This window comes from Thalassophryne amazonica, chromosome 18, assembly GCF_902500255.1.
Source record: "Thalassophryne amazonica chromosome 18, fThaAma1.1, whole genome shotgun sequence".
Taxonomy (NCBI): Eukaryota; Metazoa; Chordata; class Actinopteri; order Batrachoidiformes; family Batrachoididae; genus Thalassophryne; species Thalassophryne amazonica.
In genome coordinates this window covers 3792214-3806129 of record NC_047120.1, presented here as the reverse complement: position 1 = coordinate 3806129, position 13916 = coordinate 3792214, and the positions used below count along the sequence as shown (strand labels likewise).

The window sequence follows — 13916 nt, the reverse complement described above, 5'->3', positions numbered from 1 at the left end:
GAAGATAAATTAAGCCCCGGTCACACAACACTAATGAAGTACACGAAACAAAACAAAACAAGAAAACTGGACTTACATTGACTTTCGGAGACATCGTTTAACTGTTGTCCAGCTTCGTTTCTGTGGTGGTGCTTCGTCAGGATTTTCAAACTGTTAAAAATTTGAACATATCATGAAGACAGCCTCAGTTCGTCTGCATATTCCAGTTTGCGTTCCGTCTCGACGGTTCCTCATTGTTTGCGAAGTTCCCATACCGTTAGCATTCCGTTTGATTGTCGGCCCACCTCGTCGAACCCCCCCCAGCCTTTCAGCCTCTCTGCCTGTCTGCACACACACATTGTCAAGACAGTGGAGCTGTAGAAAACTTTAGGGAGTGGATTGGAAACTCCCTGAACTTTTAGTTTCAACCAGTGGTGGGCACAGTTCTGATAATCCGATAACCGATAATTATCAAAGATAATGTTTTCATTATCTTTTTAGATAACTTTAAAAACCATTCAGATCTTGCGATAAATTTTTGTCCGATAATTTTTAGACTGATAATGTGGTAAATAAAGCTGAACAGTTACAAACATTTACAAAGTTTAAAATCAGTTGAGCACCTACCTGTTAAATGTTTCGTAGCAGATATGTAGTTCTATCCTCTGCAAAACAGAGGAGAGCTGCTTCTAGAAGAAACCGCTCTATCTTCTACAGGCAAAGGAGAACTGGTCACAAAAAAAACTCATTTCTTTTAACCCCATACTGATACGCGGGCAATAACACCCAAGTCATCCAGAGGCATACATTTTTAACTTATGGTTCAAATTTTAACCAAACTAATTTTGGTCAAGTTATTTAAATTGACGTCAAGTCTGAAGTTTTATAAAGTGAAAATGTCAGATATATGTTTTAGTTTTAAAGTACTTGTAATGCGCTAATTTTTAAGGTTTTAGTGTGGACATGCTGTGCCCAAGTGCATTATGGGTATCTCAGTACATTCACGACATGAGAAATAGTAGAGAAGCTTGAATCTTCGACTGGACTGGGTTGTTTGACGCAAGGACGGTTCGCTTCAAATTGCAGAAGCTTGACTCTCTACAAGAGTCAAGACAGAAGTCAGACCACCAGAGCAAGAATTTTAGCTGAGGAAGCTTCTGCGATTTGAAGCGAAACGTCCTCGCGTCAAGCAACCCAGTCCAGTCGAAGATTCAAGCTTCTCTACTATGGAAACCACCTGGACAACTGAGAGCCTACACAGAGACATGAGAAATGCATTTCAGACACTGTGATCAGGCTCCACGAACAACAGCATTAAACTCTAGTGCCTAAAACACTTGTGAATATATTCTCTGGGTTTATAGACATTGTTATTGTGTTTGCGTTTATTAAATTCCACGCATCTTAAATGTAGCAGACACGGATTATCTGGAATTTTGTTTTGGCAAGTTTTTATGGTCTCTACTGCCATTTATTGGCCAGTAGTGTTCATGGCAGTATTCAAACTGAAGCTGGGCAGATAGTGGAGCAGATAAGTATGAGTTTTTGTGAGAATTGATCACATGGTTATACAAGCATCAGATTTGGCATGCATGTTCTACATAAATCAGTGTTTGGGAAAAAAGCGCTGGCCACATGAAAATCCAATATGACAGCCAGGTAGGGGTCAATGAAGAATTACACAGGGGTCAAAATTTAAAAATGCTCCAATCATATTGAAAGCTATACCACCTTATGTGTCTGATCACAAAGATTCCAAAAAGGTATAGTTTGGGCTATCTATGACTGAATGTTATGGAGTTATGGGGTAAAAACAGCAAGAATGGTAAGAAAGGTCAGTTTCAGTTTGTACAGGGGTCAAAAGTTAAAGTTCCTCCAGTTTTTGTCAAATGTGATGCAAATTATTGGTTGGGTTAATGGGGTTTTAAAAAGCAATAGTTTGCGCCATGTGTCATGCTTAGTTGTCACGTTACAGGGTAACATACGTCACATGTCATAGAATCCAATGTACGTCAACATTGTTTGACATTTACTCTGCAAACCAAACATTCAGCACAGTCAAAACTATTCCATTTATTAATCCTATTACTTCAACCAATAATTTGCACCACTTCTTACCAACATCCAACCTCATGCACAGTGCAAGAGGTTGGATGCTTGTAGCGCTTCAGCAGCGGGATACCCTCACGACGACCGACCAGAATATCAAACACAAATACTTGTAAATTGCTTCAGACGTGTTATCTGGTTTCAAAAAGATTTAGAAGTATTTCTCACTAACTTTTATAAAATATGTAATCAACATATTAGATTTGTACAGAAATAAGCTGATTCAGAGCATTTTCCACCATCTTTATTTTATTCAATCAAGCAGACAACTGACATCACCCTGCCTTTCTCAACTCTGATTGATTGGCACTGTGTGCTTCCCAGTGTAACTCGCACAAGTCAAAAGCCCCACATGATCTGTAACATTGCTATGGTCACTACAGTAAGTACTGCATGTCTGTTCACTTGAAAATTTTCCCTTCAGGGGAATTAGTTTTTTTTTTCTCAAACATGTATTTTGATCATATTGGCAATGTCATGTAATGAACACATCATTGTTACATTGTTTAGCACATGCTCACTGAGTACTCCACAAGTTGCTCATGTAGAACGCCGTGAGTGCCCGAGTGCTGCGGGCATGCACTCTCTGTCTAAATACATGGACATGACTGAATCTTTAGATAACAATGTAACAAATGCCTGTAACTTGCCCAAAGAAAGGTGGACAAATTCCCTTAAACGTGTCCAGATGTGACAAGCAGAACAATAAGACAATATTTAGTAGATAACATTGGCACCATCAGCTGTAATCCTATACACAGTGTGTGCACATTTGTCACAGCTTTATTCGTAAAAATCATTCAGTATTACAACAATAAAAATTCAATGTGTGAAACATTGATTCAAATGTGCTTTCCACAAATGAGAGCTGTGTTTGAGAGGAAAGGCAGAAAAACTGGAGTTTTCCATCAGGAAGCGCTGTCAGGTAGATTGCAGAATGCTATAAAAACAATGTTCCATTTGTGTTCTAGTCATCCTGAAAAGAAAGTACCAATGCAATATTTTTTTAAGCATTCAGAAACCATAAAACGTGCACTGAAAGCAGTTCTGGTCGAGGGCGCAGTTTACCTTCATGTTGAGGTGGGTTGCCAGGTCTGCACTTTATGAACCAGCCTGTTAGGAGGCAAGCCAGTGTCGCAGACCAAACGGTCCCCCCTAAAAATTGGTTTGCCCTGGCTTCACTTTGCATGCGTCATTTCAGACCACAGCAGCACATCTGAGACACTCTCTACACCCAAAGTGATCAAATGGATTAATGTGACTATTAACCCTCACATGACAAAGTATAACCTCTTACATCATTCTAAAGTAAGTTTTAAGCAGAAATGAGGGGATAATCGGTGAGTCATTCCTGGCACTCTGAAATGACGTAGGCGCAGCTGCAGCCGTGGCACTCTGATCGGTCCGCCATCTTTTATTATGAATTATATATATATCAGCTGAGTGGATCCTTGTGATTTGATTGGTGCTTTGTATGTCACATGGCATAGATTAATTCATCCCATTTTTGTTGCATTGCATTCAGAATGCGGCTCGGTTCCATTTAGAGTGCAAATTTGGTTCCATAGGTTTGGTACCATTGCACTCTCACAGGCACGCACACATGCATGGCCTCGTGCACACGCACACATGTGATCACGCATACACAAGTTCGCACGAGTATGCGTGCACGCGCACGTGCGCGCATACATGAGCATGCGCGCATGCAAGAGCATGCACGCACGCACACACAAAACCAATCCACTGTGCTGCCTGGAGGTTGTTAGACAACAAAAGCTGGACTCATTTCTGACGTGATTTTTTTATTTATTTATTTTTTTGCTGCACTGAGGACGTATAGAGGGTTTTCATGTGACGTATCGGTCACGTCATTTTGTGTCCCGTGGCCATTCTGGATTACAACGTGGTGGCCGCTGTGATTACACTTCGTGCATTTGGCGAACAATTGCAGAAGTTTCAACGTCGATGTGAAGAAGCCTCACGTCCACCCCTCTCATCGTTGTTTCATTGCCAGGAAATGGCGGAATGATTTGGGCTTTTTTCCATCACAATTTTTTCAGAAACTGTTAGAGACTGGCAGCTGGAAACCATTAGAAAAATTTATCTGGCTTTCAGTGAAAATGTTACAGGCTTGTATCATTTTAGGAAATACATTTTTATATACAAATAGGCCTTGCTTGGGATTGGATCAGTTGCCATAAGAACCACCCAGGAAGAACCAAGATAACATTAATGCAAACTTTATACCTGCCTGTCGGTTGCAAATGACGCAACCGACAGGCGTGAAAAAACTCACGCATGCGCACGAAGGTTCAAGCTTGGCTGATGCAAGAGCACATGATTCAAATCCATATAGTTTTTGCAAAAAATGAAAAGGTCGGATAGTTTTCTAACAGACCTCGTATTTAGCGGTATTAATATTCGCGTTTACATTATGAATATGTACGTATATGTACGTTATGTATTAAAATAGCAGTATTTAATTTGGCGACCTTGTTTAACTTGCGAAATTCGCATAATAAATCCCACGCGAATATTTGCACCTTTACAGTATTTGCAACAGGAAGGAGAAGCTCCCTTTATTTCTCAGCTTATACATACAAACATGTTTTTATAAACCAGACAAGTGTAATTGTGTGTCTACATGGGTATTTACAAGCCTACTAATCTGTTTGATATCAGAGGAGGATAGGGACCAGGGAGCAAAAATTCTCAACCCCCATGGGAAAAGTTTATCTAGCAGTTTCCCCTTTCGTCACTTAAGGGATTACTCTGGCAGAGGAAATTGAAACTTGAGGGTGTGTGATAATAGCTGTGTAACAGTTAGTGCTTGTTGCTTATTATCAATGAAAAGAAGATACATAACGTTGATATCCAGATCAGAAAAAAATCAGCAGAAAAAAATCAGCAGAATTCTCGGGGGGGGAGGTCGGTTGAACCCCCTGAACCCCCTCTATATACTGGCATGGAAAAGCTTCAGATATCTGCTGCTGAAAGAGATGATGACTGGAGGCAGTTTTAAGCAGAAACGAGGTGATAATCAGTGAACTGCTGGTGACGCTCAGAAATGACGCCGTTGAGCTACAAAATGATGCATACGCAGTGAAGGCAGGGTGGACCAATTTTTAGGGGGGGACAGCAAGCAGTATTATTACAGATATTTAGAATAACATGATCAGTCCACAAAGGATAGCAGCCTCTGCTAACGTGATTCTGGACAAAATTGTTCATTATGTTCTGGCCTAAATTAAGATACGCTGACTTGTCATGGAAGGGAAATGATCTGTAGAGACCAAAAGTGTTTTTTTTGTTGTTGTTGTTTCTAGCTCTAAACATGCTTATTTCTACTCTAAAGTTGGACATTTTAACATTGACCTCAGGTGCTGCACTGCAGCTGCACACTGTCCCCAGTGGTCACATTGTGTGCAACATGTTATTAGAACAGATTAAAGGCAGAGGCTTAATTTACATTCAGGGATCAATAAAGTGCATTGGACCGCATTTAGTAACTCATCAGTGTTAACATGTAAATATGGATTAAATGTAGGAGTCAGGTGTGCATATGTGGGAGTGCCCACCTGTAATGTAATGTGTTGTATGCATTGAGAAACTACATATGGGCCTTCTTTTCTATCTGATATCCAAATACTGATGGACCTTGCTTCCTTTCTGTCCACAATGTCCAAAACCTCTGCAAACACTAGCTTCTAATGCAAAATAGATAAAAAAAAAGATATTTAGCCGTCAGATCAAAGTGCACTGAGAAGAATTAAAGTTGTCTATAAACTCACTCAGTTCTGTCTTTAATGCTGTTGATGACTTTAATAAGACGGTTCATGTGTTGACTCCTTAACCACGCATCGTCCAGGTCTCCTGCTGGTCCAGTTAATAGTCATGTTTCACTAAATAAAACCGCATTCAGGTTTGACTCAGTGTCCAAAGCTGGTTTTTGGATCCTGTCTGAGGTGCAGAACGATGTGAACCTTTGCATGACGACACAGATCTGTTTCTTGTTGATTTTGTCTTCAGGCTGAGTTTGTGTGATCTGTCAGAGAGAAGCTGTGAAGTTCTGTCTTCAGTTCTCAGCTCTCAGTCCTCCAGTCTGAGAGAACTGGACCTGAGTAACAACGATCTGCAGGATTCAGGAGTGAAGCTGCTGTCTGCTGGACTGGAGAGTCCACACTGTCACCTGGAGACTCTCAGGTCAGGACTCATCCATGTGTGCAGCAGCTCCATAAATCATGTGGTGAACATTTCTGGGTTATTTTGCTTCGTGTTGGTTTGCAAGCCGCCAATAAACTCGGAAGAAAAATAATTATTTAAATAATTCTGTGGTCTGTCTTCACGAAGTTTGTGTTTGTGAAATCGTTTGGGAACGTCTCTGATGAGACGCCACAGTGGATATTAAAAATGTTTTCATGGCATGATGCGAGACTGGGGGTTAATGTTACGTGCCGCTGCATGTCCACAAAGCAGCGAATGACAGACGATGTTCTGATCATACTGTGGGCTGCGCGCTGTGCTGAAACTACAAAACAAATGGATGAAATGTGGTTCCTGTGTAAGGTGATTTAAAGTTCATCAGAAAATGGAGCTGGAACTTTTTTGAATCATCATTTGTACAGAAAAGATAACACTCCAGTAAGTCTTTGATCTTACAGTAGTGTTCAGAATAATAGTAGTGCTATGTGACTAAAAAGATTAATCCAGGTTTTGAGTATATTTCGTATTGTTACATGGGAAACAAGGTACCAGTAGATTCAGTAGATTCTCACAAATACAACAAGACCAAGCATTCATGATATGCACACTCTTAAGGCTATGAAATTGGGCTATTAGTAAAAAAAAAAAAAAAAGTAGAAAAGGGGGTGTTCACAATAATAGTAGCATCTGCTGTTGACGCTACAAACTCAAAACTATTATGTTCAAACTGCTTTTTTAGCAATCCTGTGAATCACTAAACTAGTATTTAGTTGTATAACAACAGTTTTTCATGATTTCTTCACATCTGCGAGTCATTAATTTTGTTGGTTTGGAACCAAGATTTTGCTCGTTTACTAGTGTGCTTGGGGTCATTGTCTTGTTGAAAAACCCATTTCAAGGGCATGTCCTCTTCAGCATAAGGCAACATGACCTCTTCAAGTATTTTGACATATCCAAACTGATCCATGATACCTGGTATGCGATATATAGGCCCAACATCATAGTAGGAGAAACATGCCCATATCATGATGCTTGCACCACCATGCTTCACTGTCTTCACTGTGAACTGTGGCTTGAATTCAGAGTTTGGGGGTCAACTCACAAACTGTCTGCGGCTCTTGGACCCAAAAAGAACAATTTTACTCTCATCAGTCCACAAAATATTCCTCCATTTCTCTTTAGACCAGTTGATGTGTTCTTTGGCAAATTGTAACCTCTTCTGCACGTCTTTTATTTAACAGAGGGACTTTGCGGGGGATTCTTGCAAATAATTTAGCTTCACACAGTCGTCTTCTAACTGTCACAGCACTTACAGGTAACGCCAGACTGTCTTTGATCATCCTGGAGCTGATCAGTGGGTGAGCCTTTGCCATTCTGGTTATTCTTCTATCCATTTTGATGGTTGTTTTCCATTTTCTTCCATGCGTCTCTGGTTTTTTGTCCATTTTAAAGCATTGGAGATCATTGTAGATGAACAGCCTATAATTTTTTGCACCTGCGTATACGTTTTCCCCTCTCCAATCAACTTTTAATCAAACTATGCTGTTCTTCTGAACAATGTCTTGAACGTCCCATTTTCCTCAGGCTTTCAAAGAGAAAAGCATGTTCAACAGGTGCTGGCTTCATCCTTAAATAGGGGACACCTGATTCACACCTGTTTGTTCCACAAAACTGACAAACTCACTGACTGAATGCCACACTACTATTATTGTGAACATCCCCTTTTCTACTTTTTTTTATTAATAGCCCAATTTCATAGCCTTAAGAGTGTGCATATCATGAATGCTTGGTCTTGTTGGATTTGTGAGAATCTACTGAATCTATTGGTACCTTGTTTCCCATGTAACAATAAGAAATATACTCAAAACCTGGATTAAGCTTTTTAGTCACATAACACTACTACTATTATTCTGAACACTACTGTATCTTTCAAAATCTGTCAGGGACGAATTTACTCCAAATGCAAACTCTAACCTTCTAAATCTGCATGTTATGGTTCTTTTGCACATTTTGCACATTTCACAATTTTGAAAAGAGGGGACAGCCTGTCTTGTGATAACAGTGTGAAGAACAAGTTTAGATTGCAGTGGTTGAGGAAAAAGACAAAAATAGAGATTTTTTTTGTCTATATGTTTTATTATATTTGTTAACCCTCGCATTATGTTCAAAAAAATTACATTGATTATGTTGCATGTCATTTTGACCTGTACTATGTAAATCCACTCAAAACAGCCAAAAACCAGGTTAAACCAATAACAATTTTTAGAATACATTTTTAATTCCAACACTACATTTAAAACATATTTAAAGTTAACACTTTACTGAACACTTTTTTTCCGTTTAACTTGCCCAATTTTCTCAGATTTTCAATGTTCAACATTTTCAGTGTTCTCCAGACAGAATGTAAGGGCCCCTTCACACACTGTGCAAATTTGGTCGAATTGCGCATTAAGTGCGCATGAAGTAGGAATCGTATGCAAAACATGTAATTTTGTAGCTGCTTCCAACGCCTCGTACACCTGTTGCTACAACTATTTGTGCACACCAGCGGCTGAAAGAGAGTGTGCGCTGTGAGAGCCCATTGAACCCTCTTGCGGCAGGTGTCAGCCAAATTCCAGGTGACAGCACAATCATCTAACACTGCTCGCATGGCACTAACAAAATGTTTGGCCAGTGGCACAATTAACATATCAACAGTCTGCAGACGATCACTGTCAGGCTAGATGTGAAATTTGTCTAAGTGTCCCCATGAATGTGGCTTTGCAAACAGATACAGTGAGTTGGTCTGTGCACTAAACTGACAGGAGGTGTGGCTGCTGACAGGAGCAGCTGTGGGGATCTGTGGATCTGGACGTGACGGCCAGATGACACGTACTGTGTTTGAACAGACATGAACTAACAACTGCCCACTGTGACACGGTGCATGTGTCTGCTTGCTGTCATCATGTGGACATAATTAAAAACATATCACCGTGGCGACAGGCTGTAGTGAGCGAGCGCGCGCGTGCTGCAGCCCATTAATAGGCTGCCCCCAGGTTGAAACGGTCTGTCAGATCATAACAGGCAGTGGATGATCTGACTGTCACGTCACCCACATGAGCTCTGTTCCACATGATGTGGTGTCTGTGCTGTGGTGCGCCATCCACAAGACACGTGTGCAGGCCAGCTGGACACACCGGACCAGTAGATCTGGACACGAGAAGAGCGAACTGCTTCTTGTTCATGTCATTTCATGACTGTCTGTCAGTGACCATGGGTCATCTACAGAGGAACAGACGGATCATATTTGTATTGCCCGCTTGGTAAATGCTGTGTTTTTATAGGTGTGTGGGTCTATTTTAATTTAAATATGTCCATCTCCTTCCTGATATCAGGCAGTTTCCGCAACTTTCACAGGACAGCGATTGTAGCTCAGTGGTAAACTTTCTGACTGGAAATCAGAGCTTTTGGAAGGCGCGGGTTTGAGTCCCATGGGTTGCATGTAATTTTATTTATTTTTATTTCACAGCAGCTGTTCCTGCATGCACAAAACCATCGCAGCATATATATATATATATTTTTTTTTATTTATTTTTAGTGCATGCACACTCATGTGATCAGACTGTTACGGGCATCAGATCACCGACATGCATGCGTGTCATTACCGGTGCGGCAGTAATAGCCCCCAGCCCGCGATGCATCACAGTACACCCACAATCAAGAGAACATGGACAACATGTATTTGGCCATATATTCGATATCATATTTAATCCTGAGAAATGTCAGTGCAGGTACTGATATGAAAGTATCACTCAGCGGCCGACCAGCTCCTCTGTCGCTCTCTTTCTCTCCCCCTCTCTCCTAATGTGACTCACCCCGCCTCTCATGGGTCTTCCCTACCCCAGATATAGCTCTATGACCTGATCACACTGTGGGCCACACGTGAGTCTTGCCAATCACACAATGCTGCACATGACGGACTCTGAACTGTGCAACTGTCACATGCCATGATAACGTGCAGTGGACTGTCACACATGTGGCGGGCATGTGTGTGGTGGACGTGTGTATAAACCACAGCCCGATCTAAGTCAGCAGTAAGGATCCAAATAGTTGTATCCAAAAGCTCAGATTCGTCAGGGATCTTAAACACAAAACCGTCCGCCATCATCGACGCTTGCAGCTGCTGGACAGCGGGAAGGTCCGCTGTCCGCTAATGGGCTGATGTCCTGGAGAGAGTAAGAGGAGAGAGAGAGAGGGACAGTGCTCTCTGGATGCAGCGTGATATGGAATAATTTATTTCGTAGTGGACGACGCATCTGCCCTCGGATCATGGTGGATGTTACCATCCCACTTCGCATCCATGTCACATGGATGACATCGCAGTTGATGGCAGCAGCATGGCTGGTGGTCATCATGCAGTGGGAAGTGCATCTGGAGCCGTTCCAAAGGTGATTACTTACTTTATTTACATTGTAGCCCCTTGGTGAATGGTTGCATCATCAGTGCTTCTAGATGATGTATTGGTCATTATATGTTTATTACAGCTGTGACACCCCTTTCACAAGCGCTGCACTGCTGCACATCTGTATGATGTGGTGACTCACAGCGCAGCAGTGGTGGGCACAGCTAACCAAAAAGTTAGCTTCAATGACAGTTAATCTGCTAACTGAAATGTTATCTTTTATAAAGCTAAACTGATAAACCCCTAAAAAAAAATTAGCAGAAGTTACAGATAAAAGCTAAGCTGATAACTTTCAGCATTGATTTCAGTACACTAGCAGCAATGAGCCAACACTTCTGTGTCAGATGAGCCTTCTCTCAGCAAAAAAGACCTGGTGACCAAGGAAAAAGAGGAGGAGGGAGGAGGGAGAATAAAAACAATTTCTCTTTACACCATACAGACTCGCCAGCATATCACACAAGTCATCCACAGGGATACAGTTTTAAGTTATGGTTAAAAGTTTAGCCAAACTAATTCCGGTTATTTAAATTAACGTCACGTCTGGCATTTTATGAAGTGAAAATATCAGCTATATGTTTTAGTTTTGTAATTCACTAATTTTGAACATTTTACCATTTGGACACATGCTACAGTGCATTATGGGTAATGTTTCATGACAGGAGAAATGCACTGAGATGCTCTGATCAGGCTGGACTTTAACCACTGCACACGGTCAATAGCATTAAACTCTTTGTATATTGTGCCTAAAACGCTTGTGAATAGGGTTTATAGATGTTGTTATTGTGTTTGTTTTATGTAAACATGCCAGATGCTCAGGTTGTTTCTCTGTTATTTTCACTGAGAATCACTGTGAGCTGCAATCGCTTCCTGTTCATGTCGTTCTGGGGGAAAGTGAAGTTTGCTAATTAACGTCCTGGTTATTGTCCTTTACAACACTGTTTGTCCTCTTTGTTCCAGAGTGATATATATAAGATGTCTGAAATTTGGTTTGCGTTTATTAAATTCCACACAGATTAAACGTAGCAGACACAGATTATTTGGAATACAGTTGTATGCAAAAGTTTGAGCATGCTTAATTTTCATTATTTTCCTTTATAAATCATTGGAAATATATCAATCAGAATGCTCATGGCACGGGCCGGGGCGGAGGATTAGCAGCAATCTTCCATTCCAGCTTATTAATTAATCAAAAACCCAGACAGAGCTTTAATTCATTTGAAAGCTTGTCTCTTAGTCTTGTCCATCCAAATTGGAAGTCCCAAAAAACAGTTTTATTTGTTATTATCTATCGTCCACCTGGTCGTTACTGTGAGTTTCTCTGTGAATTTTCAGACCTTTTGTCTGACTTAGTGCTTAGCTCAGATAAGATAATTATAGTGGGCGATTTTAACATCCACACAGATGCTGAGAATGACAGCCTCAACACTGCATTTAATCTATTATTAGACTCTATTGGCTTTGCTCAAAAAGTAAATGAGTCCACCCACCACTTTAATCATATCTTAGATCTTGTTCTGACTTATGGTATGGAAATAGAAGACTTAACAGTATTCCCTGAAAACTCCCTTCTGTCTGATCATTTCTTAATAACATTTACATTTACTCTGATGGACTACCCAGCAGTAGGGAATAAGTTTCATTACACTAGAAGTCTTTCAGAAAGCGCTGTAACTAGGTTTAAGGATATGATTCCTTCTTTATGTTCTCTAATGCCATATAACAACACAGTGCAGAGTAGCTACCTAAACTCTGTAAGGGAGATAGAGTATCTCGTCAATAGTTTTACATCCTCATTGAAGACAACTTTGGATGCTGTAGCTCCTCTGAAAAAGAGAGCTTTAAATCAGAAGTGTCTGACTCCGTGGTATAACTCACAAACTTGTAGCTTAAAGCAGATAACCCGTAAGTTGGAGAGGAAATGGCGTCTCACTAATTTAGAAGATCTTCACTTAGCCTGGAAAAAGAGTCTGTTGCTCTATAAAAAAGCCCTCCGTAAAGCTAGGACATCTTTCTACTCATCACTAATTGAAGAAAATAAGAACAACCCCAGGTTTCTTTTCAGCACTGTAGCCAGGCTGACAAAGAGTCAGAGCTCTATTGAGCTGAGTATTCCAGTAACTTTAACTAGTAATGACTTCATGACTTTCTTTGCTAACAAAATTTTAACTATTAGAGAAAAAATTACTCATAACCATCCCAAAGACGTATCGTTATCTTTGGCTGCTTTCAGTGATGCCGGTATTTGGTTAGACTCTTTCTCTCCGATTGTTCTGTCTGAGTTATTTTCATTAGTTACTTCATCCAAACCATCAACATGTTTATTAGACCCCATTCCTACCAGGCTGCTCAAGGAAGCCCTACCATTATTTAATGCTTCGATCTTAAATATGATCAATCTATCTTTGTTAGTTGGCTATGTACCACAGGCTTTTAAGGTGGCAGTAATTAAACCATTACTTAAAAAGCCATCACTTGACCCAGCTATCTTAGCTAATTATAGGCCAATCTCCAACCTTCCTTTTCTCTCAAAAATTCTTGAAAGGGTAGTTGTAAAACAGCTAACTGATCATCTGCAGAGGAATGGTCTATTTGAAGAGTTTCAGTCAGGTTTTAGAATTCATCATAGTACAGAAACAGCATTAGTGAAGGTTACAAATGATCTTCTTATGGCCTCGGACAGTGGACTCATCTCTGTGCTTGTTCTGTTAGACCTCAGTGCTGCTTTTGATACTGTTGACCATAAAATTTTATTACAGAGATTAGAGCATGCCATAGGTATTAAAGGCACTGCGCTGCGGTGGTTTGAATCATATTTGTCTAATAGATTACAATTTGTTCATGTAAATGGGGAATCTTCTTCACAGACTAAAGTTAATTATGGAGTTCCACAAGGTTCTGTGCTAGGACCAATTTTATTCACTTTATATATGCTTCCCTTAGGCAGTATTATTAGACGGTATTGCTTAAATTTTCATTGTTACGCAGATGATACCCAGCTTTATCTATCCATGAAGCCAGAGGACACACACCAATTAGCTAAACTGCAGGATTGTCTTACAGACATAAAGACATGGATGACCTCTAATTTCCTGCTTTTAAACTCAGATAAAACTGAAGTTATTGTACTTGGCCCCACAAATCTTAGAAACATGGTGTCTAACCAGATCCTTACTCTGGATGGCAT

General features: G+C 40.4%; 1 protein-coding gene across 2 annotated transcripts in view; it reads left to right on the top strand.

Moving 5' to 3' along the window:
* LOC117530228 (NLR family CARD domain-containing protein 3-like) overlaps positions 1-13916 on the top strand; it is a 133280-nt gene that overhangs the window by 93886 nt on the left and 25478 nt on the right. The window contains exon 8 of one of the 2 annotated variants that reach the window (XM_034193155.1): positions 6118-6291. The exons of the other annotated variant lie outside the window; for it this stretch is intronic. Within the exon in view, the coding sequence (XP_034049046.1) occupies positions 6118-6291 (174 nt within the window). The remainder of the gene's footprint in view (positions 1-6117; positions 6292-13916) is intronic. 2 annotated transcript variants of the gene reach the window in all.